The sequence below is a fragment of the Myotis daubentonii genome, chromosome 3, assembly GCF_963259705.1.
Source record: "Myotis daubentonii chromosome 3, mMyoDau2.1, whole genome shotgun sequence".
Lineage (NCBI taxonomy): Eukaryota > Metazoa > Chordata > Mammalia > Chiroptera > Vespertilionidae > Myotis > Myotis daubentonii.
In genome coordinates, this window is record NC_081842.1 from 183,821,606 (window position 1) to 183,844,595 (window position 22,990).

The 22,990-nt window shown below is 37.2% G+C and overlaps 1 protein-coding gene and 1 long non-coding RNA gene across 14 annotated transcripts in view; one reads left to right on the forward strand and one right to left on the reverse strand.

Moving 5' to 3' along the window:
- Positions 1-18,742, forward strand: part of TUT4 (terminal uridylyl transferase 4) — a 107,507-nt gene extending 88,765 nt beyond the window's left edge. For 3 of the 13 annotated variants that reach the window (XM_059689567.1, XM_059689566.1, XM_059689578.1), the window contains 7 exons: positions 4,579-4,680; positions 5,600-5,715; positions 6,577-6,800; positions 9,700-9,800; positions 13,576-14,023; positions 16,121-16,279; positions 18,090-18,742. In XM_059689567.1, coding sequence (XP_059545550.1) covers positions 4,579-4,680; positions 5,600-5,715; positions 6,577-6,800; positions 9,700-9,800; positions 13,576-14,023; positions 16,121-16,279; positions 18,090-18,178 — 1,239 coding nt within the window. In that variant the 3' untranslated portion in view covers positions 18,179-18,742. Of the gene's footprint in view, positions 1-4,578; positions 4,681-5,599; positions 5,716-6,576; positions 6,801-9,699; positions 9,801-13,575; positions 14,024-16,120; positions 16,280-18,000 lie in introns of all 13 variants that reach the window. The other 10 variants (XM_059689569.1, XM_059689568.1, XM_059689571.1 and 7 more) reach the window with 10 other exon arrangements.
- A 2,502-nt stretch (positions 18,743-21,244) lies between these two features.
- LOC132231084 (uncharacterized) lies at positions 21,245-22,692 on the reverse strand. Its single transcript, XR_009451984.1, has 2 exons — positions 22,104-22,692; positions 21,245-21,868 (listed from the first exon to the last, which is right to left on the reverse strand). It is a non-coding gene; the product is annotated as an uncharacterized LOC132231084 (long non-coding RNA).
- Between the last annotated feature and the right edge of the window lie 298 nt (positions 22,693-22,990).

Sequence of the window (22,990 nt, forward strand, 5' to 3'; positions counted from 1 at the left end):
GAAGTACTTCCTAACTCATATTTTTAAAAAATTGACTTTAAAAAGAGGAAGGGGGTTATAGGAAGGAGAGAAATAAAGAGAAACATCAGTGTGAGTGAGAAACATCAATCAGTTGCCTACTGTAGGGCTCCGACTTGGGATCCAACTAGGTATGTGCCCTGACTGGGAATTGAACCTGCCACCTTTTGGTATACAGGGCAACGTTCCAACCAACTGAGCCAAGGCGATCTCACCCTGGTTTTTGTTTGCTTTCCAATGGAAGAGATCTTAGTTTCACAGAGAAAGAAACTCCCAAGAGAAGTAATCTCAAGAGAGAAACCATGTTTCTACTATTCATAATGAATATCCTTGATTTTGTTCAGTCCACTTTTAGGACTTTTTCTTAGGGGTATGGGATGAGGAAAGCAGAGAAGTCTGAGCTTTTTTCCCCTGGGGCATTCGTTCTTAGACCTGTTTGTTTCTTTTTCTTTTTTTCTTTTGTTTTGTTTGTTTTTTCTTTCAGAGAGGAAGAGGGAGAGAGAGAAAAAGAGAGAGAAAGAAACATCAATGATGAAGAGAATAATTGATCGGCTGCTTCCTGCATACCCCACACTGGGGATCGTGCCTGCAACCTGGGCATGTGCCCTTCATTGGAATCGAACCCGGGACCCATCAGTCTGCAGGCCAACACTCTATCCACTGAGCCATACAAGCTAAGGCTCAGACAATTTTTTGTTTTGTTTTACCTCTTGGGGTAAAAATGATTACAAGGGAGAGACGAAAAATGACAATAAATTTTGAAAGAATACAAAAGTCATACATGAACAAAATGTCTAATAAAAGGGAAATCCAATAAGTTTATTAAAATACTAGAGGCCCACCGTGCAAAATCACAGGAGACCCAGTGTCAAGTCCCTGCCCACCCGCACATGCAGCCCCGACCACCTGCGTGCACCGTGCACGCAGTCCCGCCAACCTTGAAGACAGTTGTGGACGAGATAAGAATAGTTTCCTGCCCTAACCTTTCCTTCTCAGGAGCACTTAAATTGACCTTCATTGGAAGATGAGAATTGAACAGAGCAACACTTACTTGTTCCCATGAAGAAATCATATGACGTTAAGCAGGTGCCTTTTGGCATTTGGTTGTGATGGCGTGATGGCCACGGGGTTTTTTATAATAGAGATTAATTAAAAAAGCAATAGATGAAAAGCATAGTTAAAACAAATATGATGCACTGATAAGGCATTTTACCCGAAAATTACGGGAATTCCAACTATTAGTGTGAACACATCTTTAGTGGGAACCTAGCAATTTCATGCAGTCAGACTTTTTTAAATAAATAAATAAATAAATAAATAAAAGTCCTTAGTAAACTGGAAATGTGCTCATTTTAGTCTGTGATAACAAAGTGTCAGTAACTCTTAATAACTAAATGTTATAAGTAGTTCTAATAAATATTAGTGTCTGTGATTTTGACTCATTTGGTGTAAGAGCCAGACATCAGTTTGGGGCCTATCAATAGAGGCCTGTGGATCTGCTAACCATTTTGTTGTTGTTGTTAATCCTCACCCGAGGATATTTTTTCCATTGATTTTTAGAGAGTGGAATGGAGGGAAGAAGTGGGGGAGAAAAAGAGAAACATCTATGTGAAAGAGATATATCGACTGGTTGCTTCCCGTTCGCACCCCAACTGGGGTTGGGGGTCAAAACTGCAACCCAGGTTTGTGTTGTGACCGGAATCGAACCCACAACCTTTTGGTCTGAGGGCCGACGCTCTAACCATTAAGCAACACCCCCCGGCCAGGGCTGCTAACCATTTTTTGATCCTCTTTATTCTATTTTAAAGGACAATACGTAGTATTCTGTAGCTTGCATCTATCAGTTTAATATTTTTCTTTGATGGACATTAAGTTTTTATTATATCAGTATTATAACGGATATTATAACAAATATCCTTGTTTAATAGTCTTTCATGCTTATATTTTCCATAGTAAAGTTTATTCTTTCAATAGATGTTGATTGAATTTCTACTTTGTAACTGTTTTTCTATGTACAAGGATTATAACAGCATACAAAATAGATGTGTCTCATTCCTTAGACACTAGTGAAAATGAAGACAAGTATATTTTCTTTCACCTTTCTTGCTCACTTAAATATTTCTACTTCAACTATTCTACATCATTAGGTCTTCTGATATATTGACCCATTTTCTCTCATTCTGTCAGTTTTCTGTCTTCATTTTTCTCCCCTTTTAACTTATATTCCTGGTGTACTTTTTGGCATATCCTTTTAATTCCTTTGTTCCATTGTCCTTTTGTACATGATGTGTTCAACCTGACATGAATTTAACCATCCACCATCTGTCTTGCTTGGACTGCTAAGCACTGGTGGAAAAAAGTCATAAACTTAGGTAGTTTTACTTATATAATACAATTATAAATTAATGTTCACCACTCTCACCTGGGCTTCTGATATTATCTGACTTTTAAATTTTATTTTATATTTCAAGGATAGTTGACATTTAGTATTATCTTGTATTAGTTTCAAGTGTACAGCATAGTGGTTAGACAATCATATACTTTACAAAATGATACCCCTGATATTTCAAGTACTCAACTGGCACCATATGTAGTTATATATAGTATTATTGACTATATTCCCTATGCTGTACTTTTACATCCTCATGACCATTTTGTAACCGCCAATTTGTACTTCTTAATCCATTCACCTTTTTTACCCAGTTCCCCAATCTCCCTTCCCTCTGGGTCTGTTTCTGTTCTGTTTGTTCATTTTGTTCTTTAGATTCCAGATATAAGTGAAATCATATCATGTCTTTCTCTCTCTGACTTATTTCACTTAGCATAATATCCTCCAGGTCCATCCATGCTGTCGCAAATGGTAAGATTTCATTCTTTTTTGGGCATTATCTGACATTCTTATTAGATTTCTTTAGTTACCTGTATTTCCTATTCAATAAGAACTATTTGAAATTTCATTTATTTTACTCAAAAGTCAATACCCATTGCATTTTGTCCCACGTTTCACCTCTGCCATTCTCACTCTTAGATGTTTTCCCTCTGAGACAAAAAGTATCAGAGCAATTCCTTCAACAGTCGGCTACCAGATCTATAATTCTGCCTGCAGCTGCAGATCTCTCTCCTTTATCAGAGACTGGTCCTTCCATATGCACTTCCATAGATCCATTTATTATTCTCTTGAGTCTTCAGCCTCTTTATCTGTGAAGATATTTTCAAAGATGAAATACATAAAATGTAATTGCAGATTAGCATTTTACAGGGGGGTGGGGAACCTTTTTTCTGCCAAGGGCCATTTGGATATTTATAACATCATTCGAGAGCCATACAAAATTATCAACTTAAAAATTATCCTGATATATTTGGTCAAGCATTTAATTAACTCACCCCTAATGTCTTGGCAGGGCCTGACCAAATGATTTCCCTGGTCTTATATGGCCTATGGGTCAGACGTTCCCCACACCTGATTTAATAGATGAACATTTGCCATTGATTTTAATTATAGGGAATACTAACTTTAAACTTCAACTAAGAGAAATGTCTCTTTCTGAGGGACATTAGTTAATTAGTAAACTTGGATTACAAAAAATTCTATTCAATCAGTATATTTTGCAATTTTTTAATACAAATTTTTGAGGAAATTTGCTTTCTCTTTTGTTATGTAAGCACCTAACCTACATACTATCTTCAATTTTGCCACAACACCTAAAATATTTACCATTTGGCTCTTTATAGAAAAAGTTGCTGACCCCAGGTCTAGGTTACCTTAAGTGGGTGGATTAAAGAGATTCAGGAATAAAATGGATGCAATTTGGTGATTAACTACAGGTTATGGTGCAGGAGAAGAAGTTGAGGATGACTCCTAGGTTTTTGCCTTAGGCAACTGAGTGAATTAAGAAAGGCCTTCATTTTGTCCTGGAAAAAATATGATGATTTTATTTAGCTACATTGGTTTCATCAGTTGTAAATGTGAGGAATTTTTAAAAATACTACTTTATTGAAATATAATTCACATTCTGTATAATTCATCCATATAAAGTGAGCAATACAGTGTTTTTTGGTATAGTTGCAGGATTGTGCAACTGCCACCACAATCTAATTTTAGAACATTTTCATCCTCTCTCAAGGAAACTCCTGTTCCCATTAATAGTCAATCCCCATTCGTTCTCTCTCCCACTCCTCAAACCACTAGTCTACTTTTTGTTTCTGTAAATTTGTTTATCGTGTATATTTCATATAAATGGAATCATAGAATGTGTAGCCTTTTGTTACTGACTTCTTTCATTTAGTGTAATCTCTTTAGAGCTTCTTCATGTTGTAGCATGTATCAAAATTTCATTCCTTCATTCCTTTTTATGATTGAATGGATATATATCGCATTTTATCCATCCATTCACTTGGCCATTTGTGTATTTTATAGTTTTTGGCAATTATGAGTAACACTGCTGTGAATATTTCTGTACAAATTTTTGTCTGGATGGATGTTTTCATTTTAGGGGTATGTATATACCTAACAGTGGACTTGCTGGGTCGTTTTGACAAATTTATGTTAACTTTTCTTAGGAACTGCCAAACTGTTTTATAAAGCAGCTGTGCTATTTTATGTTTCCACCATCAATATATGTGTGTTCTAGTTTTTCTGCATCCTCACCAATACTTATTATTGTGAGTATGTCTCCTACTTTTATCCTTGACTTTAGATAGATTTGAAGAACACCAAGGAGATATCTTTTCTTGCTTTCCAGAGATATGTGTACTGTCAGAACAAGCTAGTCTTTGTGATAGTGCCAGATGGAGCTAAAGCTTAGAAGGTACTCTCATAAAACAAAAGTGAGCTTGGTTCGCCCAGCCGGTGAGCATCGACCCATGCACCAAGAGGTCACCAGTTCGATGATTCCTGGTCAGGACACATGACTTAGGTTATGGGCTTGATCCCCAGCTGGGGGAATGCAGGAGGCAGCAGATTGATGTTGATATTTTCTCTCATTGATGATTCTCTCTCTCTCTTTCTTCCCCTTCCTCTTTCTCTAAAATTAATTTTAAAAATACTAAAAACATCAAAAGATTTTTTTATTTACATAGAGCTCTTTTATACAGAGAATAATTCCTTTCCAGAAGTAGCCTGCTATAGCAATAAGCATGAGCTTTGGAGTCAAATAGCCTTAGCTTTAAATCCTTTCTTTATCTGCTACTTATCAGCTTTTTTACTATGGGCAAATGACTTTTCTGAAGGTAAGTTTCCTCAAGTATGAAATAAAAATGAATATAGTATCTTCTATATTGAGATATTATGCAGAGATGCTGCAGATGAATGAGAAAACTGTGTGGATGTAAAGTGTTTGTTAGCAACTGAGATATTGATGGTGATAATTCTGAATCTCATTTTTTTTGTTAGTTTTTTTTTTTGGTGTTTTCATTTTGTTTCCTATGAATCTCATTTTTATGTCATTTTAATTGCAGTGAAATATTTGTTATTATTTATTTTATTTTTTTGAAAAGCCACTTTTGCATCTTGGTCTCCTTTCCATTTGTTTTAAAAAGTTTATAGTGATTTTTTTCTAATAAAGTTGTATTTTCTCCCTAGGAGTACTTCTTTGATTCCAGAGTATTAACAGATGGAGAACTGGCTCCCAATGATCGATGTTGCCGTGTTTGTGGAAAAATAGGCCACTACATGAAAGACTGTCCTAAAAGGAGAAGGTTGGCAAATGATTTTGTATCAATGTTACAGGGAAATTAAAGTTAAGGTCAATTGTAGCTATAACTGTGTTCAGATATCTTTAAGTGAGAAAGTTCAGGGCTTTATTTGTGATACCATGGTGTCTCATAATGTTCATTCATTTATTTAATGTTTTGTTTTTTTAATTGAATAAGCATTTATTGACACCTACTGTATGCTGGGAACTGTGCTAGGAGCCAAGAAAAAAAAAAAAAAAGACCAAGTCATGGGATTCTGGCTGAGGACCTCACAGTCTTACTGATAATTAAAATATAATTAACTGAATTTTTTTGGTATATGCTGTGAGGTATATAACATTTACTTTAAGGAACATGCATTTTATGTACCCCTTAAAAATATAACTATGAAAAATACTTTCCTGCATTATATATATATACTGTGTTTAATAGGCCAGGAAAATCCCTTCTTTAGTTACCATGTCTTTCCTAATTATAAAGGCTTAGCACTTTTCAGGGAGAACAGGCTCTCTAGTTTTTATCACTGCTATTTTATTTGCTAAGTTTAGGCAAGATACTTATCTTCTCTAAACCCCAGTTTCTTCTTCTGTAAAATGAAGATAATAAATACCAATCTCTAAGGATTGTTACAAGATTAAACTTAGATGTTTTAAAAATGTTTTTAATTTGATATTTTATTATAAAAGTACTGGAATACCCAGTTTTTGCCATATGAGTAGGTGTGCTATAAATGTGAATTCCTTTGCCTTCAAAAAGATGCATGAAACGTGGGCATGTTCTTTTAATTGTGAGACTCTTGTATAGTTTAGTTGTTCTGTGACTCCCTCAGTTTACAAGTCCCTAGCCCCACATTATTGGTATCAGCAGTTTACTGTTTAGAGTAAAGAAGAAAGACAGCGAAGAAGAGAAGGAAGGGAATGAAGAAGAGAAAGACTCTCGAGACCTTCTGGACCCTCGAGACCTCCATGAAACTCGAGACTTCAGAGAACCACGAGACCTCAGATGTTTCATATGTGGAGATGCGGGACATGTAAGAAGGGAGTGCCCAGAGGTCAAGCTTGCCCGTCAGAGGAATAGCAGTGTGGCAGGTAAATAGAAAAGATTAATAGTTTCTGGTGAAAATGAAGTAATTTATATTGATGTCATTCTAAGGACTCTAATTCTTCTCTGTTCCAAACCTAGCTGCATGATATTGGACCTTATGATTTCTTAAAAAGATAAAATTTAGACAGGCTTTTATCTTGAATGAACAGTATTTGGATATGTTCACTTTCTTTTTTTTTTTTTTAATTAAATCTTTATTGTTCAGATTATTACATTTGTTCCTCTTTTTTTCCCCCCCATAACTCCCCTCCTCCCAGTTCCCGGCCCACCCTCCGCCCTCACTCCCCACCCACTGTCCTCATCCATAGGTGCACGATTTTTGTCCAGTCTCTTCCCACATCTCCCACACCCCTTTCCCCCCCAAGAATAGTCAGTCCATTCCCTTTCTATGTCCCTGATTCTATTATAATCACCAGTTCATTCTGTTCATCAGATTATTTATTCACTTGATTCTTAGATTCACTTGTTGATAGATGCATATTTGTTGTTCATAATTTGTATCTTTACCTTTTTCTTCCTCTTCCTCTTCTTAAAGGATACCTTTCAGCATTTCATATAATCCTGGTTTGGTGGTGATGAACTCCTTTAGCTTTTCCTTATCTGTGAAGCTCTTTATCTGACCTTCAATTCTGAATGATAGCTTTGCTGGATAAAGTAATCTTGGTTGTAGGTTCTTGGTATTCATCACTTTGAATATTTCTTGCCACTCCCTTCTGGCCTGCAAAGTTTCTGTTGAGAAATCAGCTGACAGTCGTATGGGTATTCCCTTGTAGGTAACTGAGTTTCTTTCTCTTGCTGTTTTTAAGATTCTCTCTTTATCTTTTGCTCTTGGCATTTTAATTATGATGTGTCTTGGTGTGGTCCTCTTTGGATTCCTTTTGTTTGGGGTTCTCCGCGCTTCTTGGACCTGTAAGTCCATTTCTTTCACCAGGTGGGGGAAGTTTTCTGTCATTATTTCTTCAAATAGGTTTTCAATATCTTGCTCTCTCTCATCTTCTGGCACCCCTATAATTCTGATGTTGGTACGCTTGAAGCTGTCCCAGAGGCTCCTTACACTATCCTCGCATTTTTGGATTCTTTTTTCATTTTGCTTTTCCGGTTGGATGTTTTTTGCTTCCTCGCATTTCAAATCATTGACTTGATTCTTGCGCTCCTCTGGTCTGCTGTCGGGCGTCTGTATAATATTCGTTATTTCAGTCTGTGTGTGCTTAATTTCTAGTTGGTTCCCCAATATAAGATCGAGGGTCTTATTAGTTTTCGTGTAGATCTCATTAAGTTTATCGGCAGCTTCTAAACAGTTCTTGAGAGACCTTAAAAGTGTGGTTCTGAACTCTATATCTTCCTTTGACAATTTTGTCCTGTTTCTTTGTCTCCGCATTTTGTTATGCTTCCTTGGTGCACCCCCTAGTGGTCTTTGTTCGCAGTCTTATAGTTAAATCTTGATTGTTGTAGCTAATTCCAGGGAGGGTTTGACCTCCAGGCCAAGTGGCTATGAGAATCAGCTGTGTCAGCAGTGAGAGAACTTCTGTCCTCTAGGGAGGTGCTAATCTAGCCTTTGCCTGAGGCTATCCGGCAAATGCCTCTGTGCAGGGCTTGGGCGGGGCGGGTCGCACAGGATCAACAGGGTGGGCCGGAGAGAGCAGTTATGGCGGCTCTCAGTCCTGTCCCCAGGGGCTCTGCCTCTCTGAGTCCCAGCACCCGCTGCAAAGCTCGGAGAGAAAGCTGCACTCGCTCTGACCGAAGCCAGACAGTCCCGCTTCTCCCGTTTGAGTCTGGGTCCCTAAAGACTCGCCCGGATCCGGTGCTCAGAGTCTGCGACTCCCTCCCGATTGAAAACAACAACCGCGCCCTCCGCCGCCAGCCCGCTCCGTGCACTCCGCACCTCAGAATTTGACTTCACCACTGCGCCTCCTCTGAGTGTCCGTGTGCGTTTCTCTTTCCTCCTAGTTGTAGGACTTCCACTCAGCCAGCGTTCCTGTGGTTCTGGGTGATGTCCCTTCCGTTTTTTGGTTTCACTTTTGAAGTAGTTGTTCAAGGCAGCAAACTCCGGCGTTAGCCTATGCCGCCATCTTGGTTCTCGGGAACCAGGATATGTTCACTTTCTAGGTCTTAGCAGTCTGTTGTATTCAGTCAATTCCCTCTAAGTATTTTTTAGATTTTAGTCACACTCTATTTCTCTCAATATAAAAGTTAACAGTCCAGCTGGTGTGGCTCAGTGGTTGAGTGTTGACCCATGAACCAGGGGTTACAGTTTGATTCCGGTCAGGGCAAATGCTTGTGAGCTTGATCTCTTGTAGGTGGGCATGCAGGAGGCAGCCAATTGATATTTCTCATCATTGATGTTTGTATCTTTCCCTCTCCCTTCCTTCCTCTCTCTGAATTAAAAAAAAAGTTAACAGAAAGTAACTCTCTCACGCCCCTCCCCCCCTCAAATTAATGAGAAGTTTTCTTCTGGGAATGAATATATATATGAGAAATTATGTCTCTTCCCACTGCTGTTATGAGAGGGAGATCTGTTCTTTTTATATTTCATAAGGAATTTTAAGAATTAAAAACCCAAATGAGAGTGTATTGAAAGAAAAAAATAAAATATTTTAGAAGTGATGATTTTCAGTTATTCAGATTCTTCCTACAGAAGGTAATTTCTCAAATATATTGTCCCCGTAAGAGAAACAGTGTGACATTTGTTCTGGTTTCTAGGACCATTGTATTTTCTAATGATCAGGATTGAAAAATGGCTTTAAAAAATAGTTGTTGTAAGTCCTTCGCTAACATTTCATAGTTTAAAAGTCCAAGTTTATAAAATCTTAAACTTGAGACTCTAGATTGTCATTTCTCTGCTATTTTCTTTCTTTTGATTTTCTTTCTAATGTTTTCTCTTAGCAGCCCAGCTGGTTCGCAACCTTGTAAATGCCCAACAAGTGGCTAATTCATCCCAGCAACAGGGTGATCAATCCATAAGGACTAGACAGTCCTCAGAATGTGTAAGTACTCTGCCTGCAAAGGGGTTAGTCTTGGCCAGGAGATAGTACTATTTTGGCTGGGTGACAGTGTTGATCTTTGCAGACTGGTAAATGCAGTCTTCCAGATTACATAGTGCTTTTTATTTTTTAATATATTTTATTGATTTTTTTTTTTTTTCAGAGAGGAAGGGAGAGGAATAGAGAGTCAGAAACATCGATGAGAGAGAAACATCGATCAGCTGCCTCCTGCACACCCCCTACTGGGGATGTGCCTGTAACCAAGGTATATGCCCTTGACCAGAATCGAACCTGGGACCTTTCAGTCCGCAGGCCGATGCTCTATCCACTGAGCCAAACCGGTTACGGCTACATAATGCTTTTTAGAGGGTCCTTGCTAAGCATATGAAGTGGAAAGGAGCATTATTTTGGGGGTAATGCAGATTTATGTTTATACCTATGAGCAAGCTCCTTAACTTCATTAAGCCTGCTTCCTTATTTGTAAAATAAGATAACTACCTAATAAGGTTGTTGGCTAGATTAAAATAAGTTAATGACTTTGAAGTTGCAGGTTTTGTCCAATGTGAAGATATCTGTACCATTAATAAAAATAGACCCAAAAATTGAGCTATATTAGGGGTTTGGTATGTTGGAGCAATACACACATGGCATTTCACTTGCTTGAAACTTTTGTTTGTCTTCTTATAGCTGTTATGGATACCTAGTGAAATATACCCTGTAAAAGACAGAGTATTGAATTAGAGTCCAGATTCACAGGTTTCATATTAACTTTGTTGAATTATTGTTAACCTTTGTCTGAATCTGTATTTACCTTGCACTTCGTATATTAATTCAATATTAATTGGATGTTTATTATAAACCTGACATTGTGCTTTAGTGCTTCACACTTATCAAATTTAATACTTTCAGTGGCCATGTGAAATGGTAGGTAATTAGTATTGTCGAATTTTACAAATTGGGAAGCTGAGAACAAGAAATTAAAAGATTCAAACCTAGGTCTATGTAGTTTCAAAGCTGTTAACTCTTAAATATGTTAAAGCTGATGTGATCTGCATTTTAGAAAAAATAGAGCATTTGAAAACTAGTAATAGGGAGAGTCTTGGAAGAACATTTAGGAGCCCACTAAAATGTATCTACTATCCTGAATTTGGTGTTTATGTTTTCTACATGTATTGTTTAATCTTCACAAAAACTTTTGAGGTAGATTGTTACTTTTATTTTATTATTTTTTAAATATATTTTATTGATTTTTTACACAGAGGAAGGGAGAGGGATAGAGAGCCAGAAACATTGATGAGAGAGAAACATTTTTTTTTAAAATTCTATTTTATTGATTTTTTTACAGAGAGGAAGGGAGAGGGATAGAGACTTAGAAACATCGATGGGAGAGAAACACTGATCAGCTGCCTCCTGCACACCTCCTACTGGGTGTGTGCCCGCAACCAAGGTACATGCCCTTGACCAGAATCGAACCTGAGACCCTTCAGTCCGCAGGCCGACATTCTATCCCAGCCGTGGGCAAACTACGGCCCGCGGGCCGGATCCGGCCCGTTTGAAATGAATAAAACTAAAAAAAAAAAAAAGACGGTACCCTTTTATGTAATGATGTTTACTTTGAATTTATATTCGTTCACACAAGCACTCCATCCATGCTTTTGTTCCGGCCCTCCGGTCCAGTTTAAGAACCCATTGTGGCCCTCGAGTCAAAAAGTTTGCCCACCCCTGCCACTGAGCCAAACCGGTCAGGGCAAGAGAGAGAAACATCGATCAGCTGCTTCCTACACACCCCCTACTGGGGATGTGCCCGAAACCAAGGCACATGCCCTTGACCGGAATCGAACCTGGGACCCTTCAATCCGCAGGCCGACGCTCTATCCACTGAGCCAAACTGGTTAGGGCTGTTATTTATATTTTAGAGGTGAAGAAACTGAGGTTTGAGTTTCTTGCCTGAGGTCAACAGATACTTGGAACCAGAACTTAAACCCTCAAGCTGTCTCCAAAACCTATGCTCTAAGCCACTTTCCTATACTGTCTCTAATTTTCATTCTCTGCTTCTAGCACTTTTCTGTCAGCTGAGATTTGGGAAGAGTCTAATGGATGTTATTATTCTGATGTCTCACAAAGCACTTCAACCTCAACATGTCTAGAATGTAGCTTATGTTCTTTCCAACTCCCCTCTTTCTCTTATGTTCACCCTTTCATTAACTGATCCCACTATCTAGTTTCCAGAACTACTCCCTGCCACTTAACCCTCACATCCATTCAGTCACCAAGTTCTAGTATTTGTGCATATTAAAATAATCAGCTCTCCGTGGCCAGGTGGCTCAATTGGTTGGAGCGTCATCCTGTATACCAAAAAGGTAGCAGGTTTAATTGCCTGTCAGGGTACATACCTAGGTTGTGGGTTGGATCCCCAGTTGGAGCACATGTGGGAAGCAACTGATCAATGTTTCTCTCTCCTCAAGTTGATGTCTCTCTCTCTCTCTCTCTCTCTCTCTCTCTCTCTCTCTCTCTCTCTCTCTCTCTCTCTCTCTCCCCTCCCTCCCTCCTTCCCTCCCTCCTTCTCTCTTTCTCTCCCTCCCTCTACCCTCTTCTCCTCTCTCCTTCTCTCAAAATCAATTAAAAATCATATCCTTGTGTGAGGATTTAAAAAAAAAAAAAAGTTGGCTCAGCCATTTGCTTCCCTTTGTCCCTATATTGTATTTCCTTGGCATAGGCTACCATCTTCTCAGGACTTCCGTATTTATTACAGCAGCTTTTTAAACAGTCTCAACAGTCTTTTATTTAAAATATTCTCTATTCATTCCTATTGAGCCAGAACATTTTTTCTAAAATGCAGATTGATCATGTTTCTGATGTGTTTGAAACCCTTCAGTGGTTTCCCAATGCCCTCAGAATGGAGTCTAAACTATAGCGCCTATAGGAACGAGCCTTCATTATTTACCCCTGTGTAGTTCTTCAGTCTCAGATCTGCCATTCCTCTTCCCTTATAATAAACTTCTTTTAGGTTCCAATTACTTGAAAAGCCACATGTTTTTTTGCTTACAGATTTTCAGTCATGTTGTTACCTCTGCTGAAACACTCTGTATTCCTACCCTTTTAAATCAGATGGGTTTCTACTTACCCTGGAGTCTCAACTTAGGGTCATTTTTTCTGTGAAGCTTTCCTTGGTTTCCTCTTTCTTCCATCTTACCTTCCCTCTTCTTCCAAAGTTGGTTTAAGTGTCACTCTGTGATTTCAGTATACACTGTACACTATTACATTCTTTTTCATAGTAATAATTGTACTTTGTTGTGATTGCTTATGTAATCGTGATCTGCTCCTTCTCCTTTCCCCACAAATTTTAAGCTCCATGAGAGCATACCTATGAATATTGTATTTTTAATTTCTGAACAATGCTTAGTATATAATTGTTGACACTTAGTAAATACTTGTTGAAGGATGGAATGAAAGTGACTGTGAGATATTTAGATGTAAGTTTCTAGTTATAATTGGAAATGTGGGTTCTACATGATGAGAATGATTTCCGGGTTCTCCTTTGGGCAGTAAAAAGGTTTATGAGGTAATACCTATCGGAGGGTGGGTTTGAGAACCTTGCGAAAAATTCTACCTTCATGTAATCTGGGATTCTGCTATTTGTTATGTGCATCATAGAGCTCTGTTTTTTAATGTTCTAATGAAATAACTCCATAATTTTCTATTTTGATAATCTCTGCTTTTATAAAATTAAGATGTTTATAAATTAATTTAAAAATGTATCTTTTTTTTTCCTTTGCAGTCTGATTCACCATCTTATTCTCCCCAGCCCCAACCATTTCCACAGAACCCTTCCCAATCAGCTGCCATTACCCAGGCTTCATCCCAGCCAGGATCCCAACCCAAACTTGGCCCACCTCAGCAGGGAGCCCAGCCCCCCCATCAGGTCCAGATGCCTATGTATAACTTTCCCCAGTCACCACCAGCTCAGTATTCTCCCATGCACAATATGGGATTGTTGCCAATGCATCCCCTCCAGATCCCTGCCCCATCCTGGCCTATCCATGGCCCAGTGATCCACTCTGCACCAGGCAGTGCCCCCAGCAATATTGGCCTGAACGATCCCAGCATCATCTTTGCACAGCCTGCTGCCAGACCTGTGGCAATCCCTAACTCCTCTCATGATGGACACTGGCCTCGTACTGTGGCTCCAAATTCCCTGGTGAACAATGGTGCAGTGGGGAATTCGGGTAATCCTTTTTTTCTTCTTTTGTGTCTGTCTGTAGAAAAGTTTGGGTGATTAGTATTACTAGTTGAACTTGGGGAAATAAATGTGAAGAAAAGGATGACAAGCAATATTTGTGGAGGGACCATTTATTATGTGGCATTGGGCAGTTGCTTAATTTCTTTGTGCATTGGTTTCATCTGTAAAATAGGGATTGAATAGTATCTAACTCACAGAAATGTTATGAATACTAAATGTAATATACATAAATGTTAGCTTTTTCGTATTTGAAATTTTGACTGCAACACTGCTTTGTGTATGTATTATTAGCACTTATTTTACAGTTGAAGAAATTGAAGGGGTAAGTAACTTAACTATCATCTTACCATAATAAATCATAGTAGATCCAAAATTTAATCCAATTTTTTTCTTCAAAACCTGTGTTCTTTGCCCTAGATTCTTACTATCTCCCAATAAGAAGCAAGTCTTTGGAAAGAAAGAGATATTGGTAGCATTTTGTAGCATTAAAATATTTTTTTCTGATAGTTAAGTAATAGATATTCATTATAGGACATTTGAAAAAGAAAATCATTCATAATCTTAATTCCTATACATAATTGCTAGGTAATATTTTGGTTTATTGCCACCCATTCATTGTCTAATACTTGCATATTTATAAATAGTTCATATATGCCATAAATCTAGTTTTGTATCCAGCTTTTTAGTAATTATTTTTATTTTAAAAATTATTATGGAAAATTTGAAATGTACACAAAAGGAGAGAGTAAAATATAATGAATTCTCCCTACCCCTGTAGCAGCTTTAATAGTTACCAACATTTGCTGTTCTTTTATCTGACCCCTTCTTGCCATTAAAAAAATTGGGGGCTTGATTATTTAATCAAATATGAGACATTGTATCAAATTTTCTTGTAAACTTTATCTCTTAAAAACAATCAAGACCATACCCAGGATTATCTAATACCCAGCCCTTGTTCCTTTTCCCCTATTTCTCTAAAATTACTATTTTTTACTTATTTGAATCGATATTCAAGCAAAGCCCATTCATTGTATGCAGCTAGTATGGATTTTAGTTTTCTTGCTCCTTACTCCTCCATAGACTATATCTCCTAATTTAAGTTTCTGATACGATATTTAATGAATAAGGGTAGCGTCTTTCAGTTATTTCTTGCCTCATTGTGACCCTAAATGAGAAAAACTACCAATAATAATCCAGAAGATACAGGGGATACTACACTTAAAGATCATCTCAAAGGGAAGTAGATTGGTGGGTATAGTTTGCCAGAGAAAGTATAGGAGTCATATTTTTTTGAGTGCCTACTTATATACCAGAACTTGTACAAGCCACTTTTATTTTTGTTATCTAATTTAATACTCACAACAACCTGAGGTTCATAATTGAGACTTAGTAATTTTTGTAACTATGATTTGAACTTATTAGACCTGTTGGCTCTAAAACCCTAGTTCTCAAGTATTATACAACAGTGCTTCAGCTTCTAATAAATACAATCGCTTTTCAGGCCAAGATATAATTAGGATAGTTGGTATTGTCTTTGGATAAAATGTAAACTCCTCAATGATGTACTAAGGTTTTATTGAAATACAAATCCTACCTACCTATTCAGCCTTTTCTGTTACCACTTCCTCCCTTTACCCCTATTTCTATTTTGTCAGTTATTTTGAAGCTTCCCAAAGTTACTGTGCTTTTCTGCATTCTGACTTTTAAACATGCTATTCCTTATGTCTAAAATGCCATCCTTGCCCCGTTTTACATAACTTGTTCCTTTAATTTAAAATTTGATTTTAGTCAGTTATCTTAGGGAAAACTTTATCCTTGAACAACTTGTTTAGCCCTGTCTTTGAACACCTTCTACTGATGTTATAGCAATTGCAACATATTATTGCACATATATTCTATATGTCTCCTGTATAAGTAAATTGAGCACAATGACAGTGTTTGATTTTTTAAAAAAAAAATGTTTTGGTATCCTTTGCATTTAGCATAGTTCTTGCCAGTCATAGGTATTCTTTGTGAAATGAAGAACCATATGAGTGAACAAACTGATGTTTTAAAATGTCTTTTCTTTCTTATTGAAATGCAGAACCAGGCTTTCCAGGACTAAATCCTCCAATTCCTTGGGAACATGCACCACGCCCCCATTTTCCTCTTGTCCCAGCTTCGTGGCCTTATGGTTTGCATCAAAACTTCATGCATCAGGGAAATGCCAGATTTCAGCCCAACAAACCTTTCTATACCCAAGGTACTGTTGCTTACCAATTTATTAATGTGCTGGGTGGGTTCTGAGACAAGGAGCCTTTGTGAAGGTCAGGATCTGGGAGTGAGAATTCATGCATTCAGTAAACATTTGAGAAAACATACTGTTTGTCAGACTATGATAGGTGCTTATTGCTCAAGCAAGAATTAAATAAGACTCCCATACTTAATGCATACCGGTATTTTATTAGGAGAGCCAGACATGTAAAATAGAAAAGAATAGGAGCGTAGAGGAATCATATGACGTTGCTTTAGCAGTGAGAGCAGAATATGGGCACCAGGGATCAAATCACACAAGATTTTTACATTTGAACTGGACCTTGAAAGAGGCACAGGATTTTTTTTTCCTAGATATAATAGGACTAGAGCAGGGGTGGGCAAACTTTTTGACTCGAGGGCCACAATGGGTTCTTAAACTGGACCGGAGGGCCGGAACAAAAGCATGGATGGAGTGTTTGTGTGAACTAATATAAATTCAAAGTAAACATCATTACATAAAAGGGTACAGTCTTTTTTTTTTTTTTTTTTTTTTTAGTTTTATTCATTTCAAATGGGCCGGATCCGGCCTGCGGGCCGTAGTTTGCCCACGGCTGGACTAGAGGATGGTAAATGGGAAAGACTGTATAGGTGAAGAGACTAGAGAAGGTAGACTGGGGCCATATCATGAGAGTTTGGACTCAGTTTATTCGGAAGTCAGGATCTAATAGAAGTTTGTTTTTTAAAATATATTTTTATTGATTTCAGAGAGGAAGCGGAGAGCAAGAGAAAGAGAGAAACATCAATGATGAGAGAGAATCACTGAGGGGCTGCCCCCTGCATGCTCCCCACTGGGGATTGAGCCTGCAACCCGGGCATGTACCCTGACTGGGAATTGAACTATGACCTTTCTGATTTATAGGTCAGTGCTCAACCACTGTGCCACACTGGCTGGGCTCTAATAGAAGTTTTTGAGTTGAGCAGTGACACGGTCAGATTTGATTAGTAAAGCTAAGATTTGAATGACATTAGAATTCGTTATATTCTCTTGGTACTAATGTACCAGTAATGGCTTTAATCTAAGTAATGAATATTATAAACTAAGGAGAAAACCAAGGAACTTAGATGATTTTATCTAGCCTACTTGCCTCAGAGGTATCTCAATCCTAGTAGGGAATGTTCAGCTCTTCGTTAAGCTAGTTCAAAAAATTAGAATCAGAGTTATTACAGTTAAACTTAGGAGTTCAAGAAATTAAAGAAATACACTCAGGAAATATTGACTGAATGAAATGATAATTTTAAGGGGAAGCCACTGGTATGACTGTCAGGCTTCCTAAACTATCCATGTTTTGCTGGGGCATCCCAGTATTATAGATTGGCAGAACCTTGATGATGACTGCTTTTCTTCTTCTGAGCAAAGATCTAGGGCTGAGGGAAGTTTCATTGGTCATACAAGCCTTTTTAGGAATAGAGTCTGAAGTTCTTCCCTGGTGGGTTTGTTTCCCTTGATTCCTCCGCTCCATCCCTCTTTTGTCTTCTTTCTTTGCTTTCACATACCTACATTTTCTTTTTCTCCCCCCTCCCGGCCCCCCCGGCCCAATGCTTTGACATGCTTAGTCACTTCTTCACTGTCTAAATAGAAAAAAAAGAATAGCTGCAAGTTAATTCTAGGGGATTACCAGATAAATAGGCACAAGCCTTTCAGTTTCCTGTCTGTGTTGTGTCCAACAGACAGATGTGCCACCCGTCGGTGTAGAGAGCGTTGTCCCCACCCACCAAGAGGAAACGTGTCGGAGTAATGCGAGTCCGTTTTCTTTCAGCTGGTCTACCGATGCACAGCAACCAGCCAGTCCTGCTGTCTCAAGGGTATCCGTACCTCAGTGTCAGTTACATTCAGCAGAAAAAGTGACATTTAATGGAAAGCAAAACAAATCAGGTCCTGATTTAAAATTTTAACACGTTTAGATAGCTTATTTAAATTCTAAGACTGTTTTTAAGAACTGTATTATTTGTATATAAATATGAACTATAGTTTTTACTAGTATCACCAAATTGAGTGATACAAATTTCATCTATTTTATTACCCTATTTTTAAGGGAATTTTATGTTTTGTTTAACCTTGATGAATTGTATAAAGAGAGAATTTAAAAAATTACATTCTTTATTTTCTATTAGCTGTATTCATACTTTGGTTGCTTCAGACTTTATATATATTGTTCTTAAGAATTAGAAAGACTTTCATGTGTTTTAAATTTGTCACTTCTATTCTTTACAGAACCTTGTAGTGCCAAAAACTTTTTAAAAGGTAAAAAAAAATAATAAAATAAAACTACAACATGAAGATTCAGAATTTTTTTCTTTTACATTCTTGTACAGTATATTGAAAATATTCAGACGTGAACAGAAAGTTGCTTTTATCTGTATTTGAAGCATTTCTATTTTAAGTTAATAAATCTTTTTGACAAGAGTCAAATTTGGTTAATTCATCTGGTTGTTTAGATGATGGAGGTATAATGTAACAATTCAGAGACTTGTTTTATTCTCAGAGAATTTAGTATTGTAACTCACAGACATAGTTTTAGAAATCCAAGGATTTTTTCATGGTCCTTATTTTATTGGATCCTCACACCTATATGCTGTAGATAGAAGCAAATGCTATCTCCATTTTATCACTGAGAAAATTTAGGTGCAAAACAATAAAGTGAGTTTCAAAGGTAACACATTTAAACATGTCGGAAATAAAATTGAAACATCTTTTGAAGGAGAATTTTTAAACACTGAGACTGGTACTGGCAATGAGAGTGAAAGGAAGGTAATTCTTTACTGAGGAACACTAGTCAGACTATCCATTCTGAGTCCTGTACTGCTACCTGGAAAGCACACTTGCCAGGTTGGTGTTTACCAATAATACTTGTGGTCCATAATTATAGTAGGAATTCAAACTTGTGTCACTGTTGGTAGATTGTTTTAGCCGTTTTTGATACTAATACATTGAGGTAAAGTCATTTTGTTTAAATCCCTCAAAGAAATTTGCCAGATTTGCTAAATGATGCTATAGATTTCTTTGGAAATGTACAGAATAAGTAAAAAGAATTGTATTTTATGGACAGTGAGTGTGTTATCTTTGTTCTGCTTCCTCAGATATGCATTACTTAAAATAGGAGAGACTACCTGGGCTTTTGCCATATTTTCCAACATGGAAGATGCTTGAAATCTATTGCAGGAGGTTGAGGGCTTTCCTGCCATATTTACAGTCCTGAAAAGGTATTTATTAAATGTTAAGATCAGGTGTATTTACTGTTACTTTTTCATATTAAAGCTTTGGCATCCCTCAGAATCCTACTAAGTGGTGGAGTTAACTCATTTGTTAATGAGATATCTGGCCCAATGTAATGCTTTTGTGTTAAAAATGTTACTTGGGACAGTCAAGATTTTCTTTAAAGTTTTAGTGTTCAAGTATTTCACCTCCTTTTCAGGTTTTAGAGAACAGGTTATGAGGTATACTTGTTCAACTTGTTCTTTTGTATATATTTGAAATTTTCATCAAAAAGAAAATAATATTCAACAAGAGACTGCTACCAGCTCAGCCTTCCCTCCTAAAGGAAATGACTATATGACCTGGCAAAAAGTATTTAAGGGCAATAAACCCCAGTAACCTAGGTTTTCTTTATATGAAAGTTATATACTGTAGAGTAATTTTCAGCATCTCACTTGTCCCTCCTTCAGCAATTGCCAGTGTTCAATAACTGGCAAACTGTTCCTAGTTGAAAAATAGAAGACACTTTTTGTAATTTATAGTTTGTAAGTTTGCAAACATTTAATGGAAGTTGTAACCTTAAAAAGTTTTTATTCAGATTTATTGTAGAGCAATTGAAAAGGGCAAATTATTCAACCTTATGTAGAGAACACACAAACACACACTTAAATTTATGTAGTTTTGAAATTTTTTTGCATAATTACATGGAGACATTAATATTTTCCCTTGCCATTAAATATAATTCAAAGATATGTCAATGAACTATGTGATCTATTTGTTCAGTCCCTAAGACAGACATTTTTGCTATTTTTTTTTCTCATTTATATTTAAAAAAGTAAAAATGATGGGATAATTGAAAATTTACTTTTCAGTTATAGTTGACATACAGTATTAGTTTCAGGTGTAAAATGTAGACAGACATTTATATACCTTATGAAGTGATCACCATAAGTCTAGCACTTATACATAGTTACTACATTATTGACTGTATTCCCTATCCTGTATTTTATATCCCATGACTATTTTTATAATTGGCCATTTGTATTTCTTAATTCCTCCCCCTCCAGTGCCATCTGACAACCCTTAATTTGTTCTCTGTATCTATGAGTTTGTTTTTGTTGAGTTTATGGTTTTTTGTTTTTTTAGATTCCACATATAAGTGAAATTATATGGTATTCGTCTTTCTCTTCTGATTTATTTCACTTTGTAGTAATATCCTCTAGGTCCATCTGTGTTGTCCCAAATGGCAAGATTTCATTCTTTTTTATGACTGAGCAAAATATTCCATTGTATATACGTACTACATCTTCTGTATCCATTCATCTATCAATAGACACCTAGGTTGCTTCCATTTCTGGCTATTATAAATAATACTTCAATGAATAGAGGGGTGCATATATCTTTTTTAGTGTTTTGGATTTCTTCAGATAAATACCCAGAAGTGAAAGAATTGCTGGGTCATGTGGCAGCTCTATTTTAAATTTTTTGAGGAACTTTCTTTTTTTTTTTTAAAATATATTTTATTGATTTTTTACAGAGAGGAAGGGAGAGAGATAGTCAGAAACATCGATGAGAGAGAAACATCGATCAGCCGCCTCCTGCACATCCCCCACTGGGGATGTGCCCGCAACCGAGGCACATGCCCTTGACCGGAATCGAACCTGGGATCTTTCAGTCCGCAGGCCGACGCTCTATCCACTGAGCCAAACCGGTTTCGGCGAGGAACTTTCATACTGTATTCATAATTGGTGCACCAATTTATAATCTCTCCAACACAGTACACAAGGGTTCCCTTTTCTCCACATCCTTGTTTGTTGATTTATTTTTACTATTTTTAAAAAATGTTTTTTATTAATTTCAGAGAGAGGAAGGGTAGAAAGGGATAGAAACATCAATGATAGAGATTCACTGATCAGCTGCCTCCTGCACAGCCCCTACTGGGGTTTGAGCCTGCAGCTCCAGTATGTGCCATTGACCAAGGATCAAACCGTGACCTGGTTTGTGGGTTGACGCTTAACCACTGAGGCACACCTGCCTGGCTGATTTATTGGTAATAGTCATTCTGACTGGTGTGAGGTCATCTCTCTTTGTGGTTTTGATTTGCATTTCCCTAATGATCAGTGATGTTGAGCATCTTTCCATGTGTCTGTCAACCACCTCTATGTCCTCTTTGGAGAAATATTTATATTCATGTCCTCTGTCCATTTTTTATCTAATTGTTTCTTTGATGCCAAGCTGTATGAATTCTTCATATATTTTGGATATTAACCCCTTATTGGATATATTATTTGCAAATAATTTCTCCAGTTCAGTAGGTTGCCTTTGTTTCTTCTGTGGTATAAGCTTTTGTTTGTTGTAGTTCCATCTGTTCATTTTTTATATATATATATATATATATATTATTGATTTTTTACAGACAGGAAGGGAGAGAGATAGTTAGAAACATCAATGAGAGAGAAACATCAATCAGCTGCCTCCTGCACACCTCCCCACTGAGGATGTGCCCCCAACCAAGGTAATGCCCTTGACCGGAATTGAACCTGGGACCCCTCAGTCCGCAGTCCGACGCTCTATCCACTGAGCCAAACTGGTTTTGGCTCATCTGTTCATTTTTGCTTTTATTATCTTTGCCCTAGGAGACTTATTGCTAAGACCAATGTCCAAAATTTATTGCCTGTGTTTTCTTACGGTTTTATGATTTTAGGCCTGACATTTCAATTTTGTCTTTTAATCCATTTTTAAATTTTTGTATATGATGTAAGTGGTCTATTTTCATTTCTGGGATAAGATGTTTTTGTGTATGTTTCTATATTATGGTGAATTTCTATAAATGGAATTAGGATAGAAATTCTAAGGTTCCTCTGACATACTGCCAAATTACCACCCAGAAAAGTGATTACCAATTTGCATTTCTGGAAAACTATATGAAGTATGTTGGTAAGCTTATAAAAAAGCTTTCTCCAAAGATCTCACATTTTCCTTGTAAAGAATTTAAATGTCGCCGAAACCGGTTTGGCTCAGTGGATAGAGCGTCGGCCTGCGGACTGAAGGGTCCCGGGTTCGATTTTGGTCAAGGGCATGTACCTGGGTTGCGGGCACATCCCCAGTGGGAGATGTGCAGGAGGCAGCTGATCGATGTTTCTCTCTCATCGATGTTTCTGACTATCTCTCTCTCCCTTCCTCTCTCTGTAAAAAATCAATAAAATATATTTAAAAAAAAAAAAAGAATTTAAATGTCTATAAAAAAAAAAGTATTAAAGGATTCAAAAGCCCATCAACCAGAAATAAATACTGTTATCTGGTGAACTTCATTCATTCCAACCATCTCTTGTAGACATATGTGTACATACAACTTTACAAAAATGGGCTCATAGGCTGTATTTAGTTTATAGCAAATTAATTTTATTTAGATTTAACAGGATGAAAAAATGTGAAAGTGAAGAAATGCCCAACTTAAAAATTTTC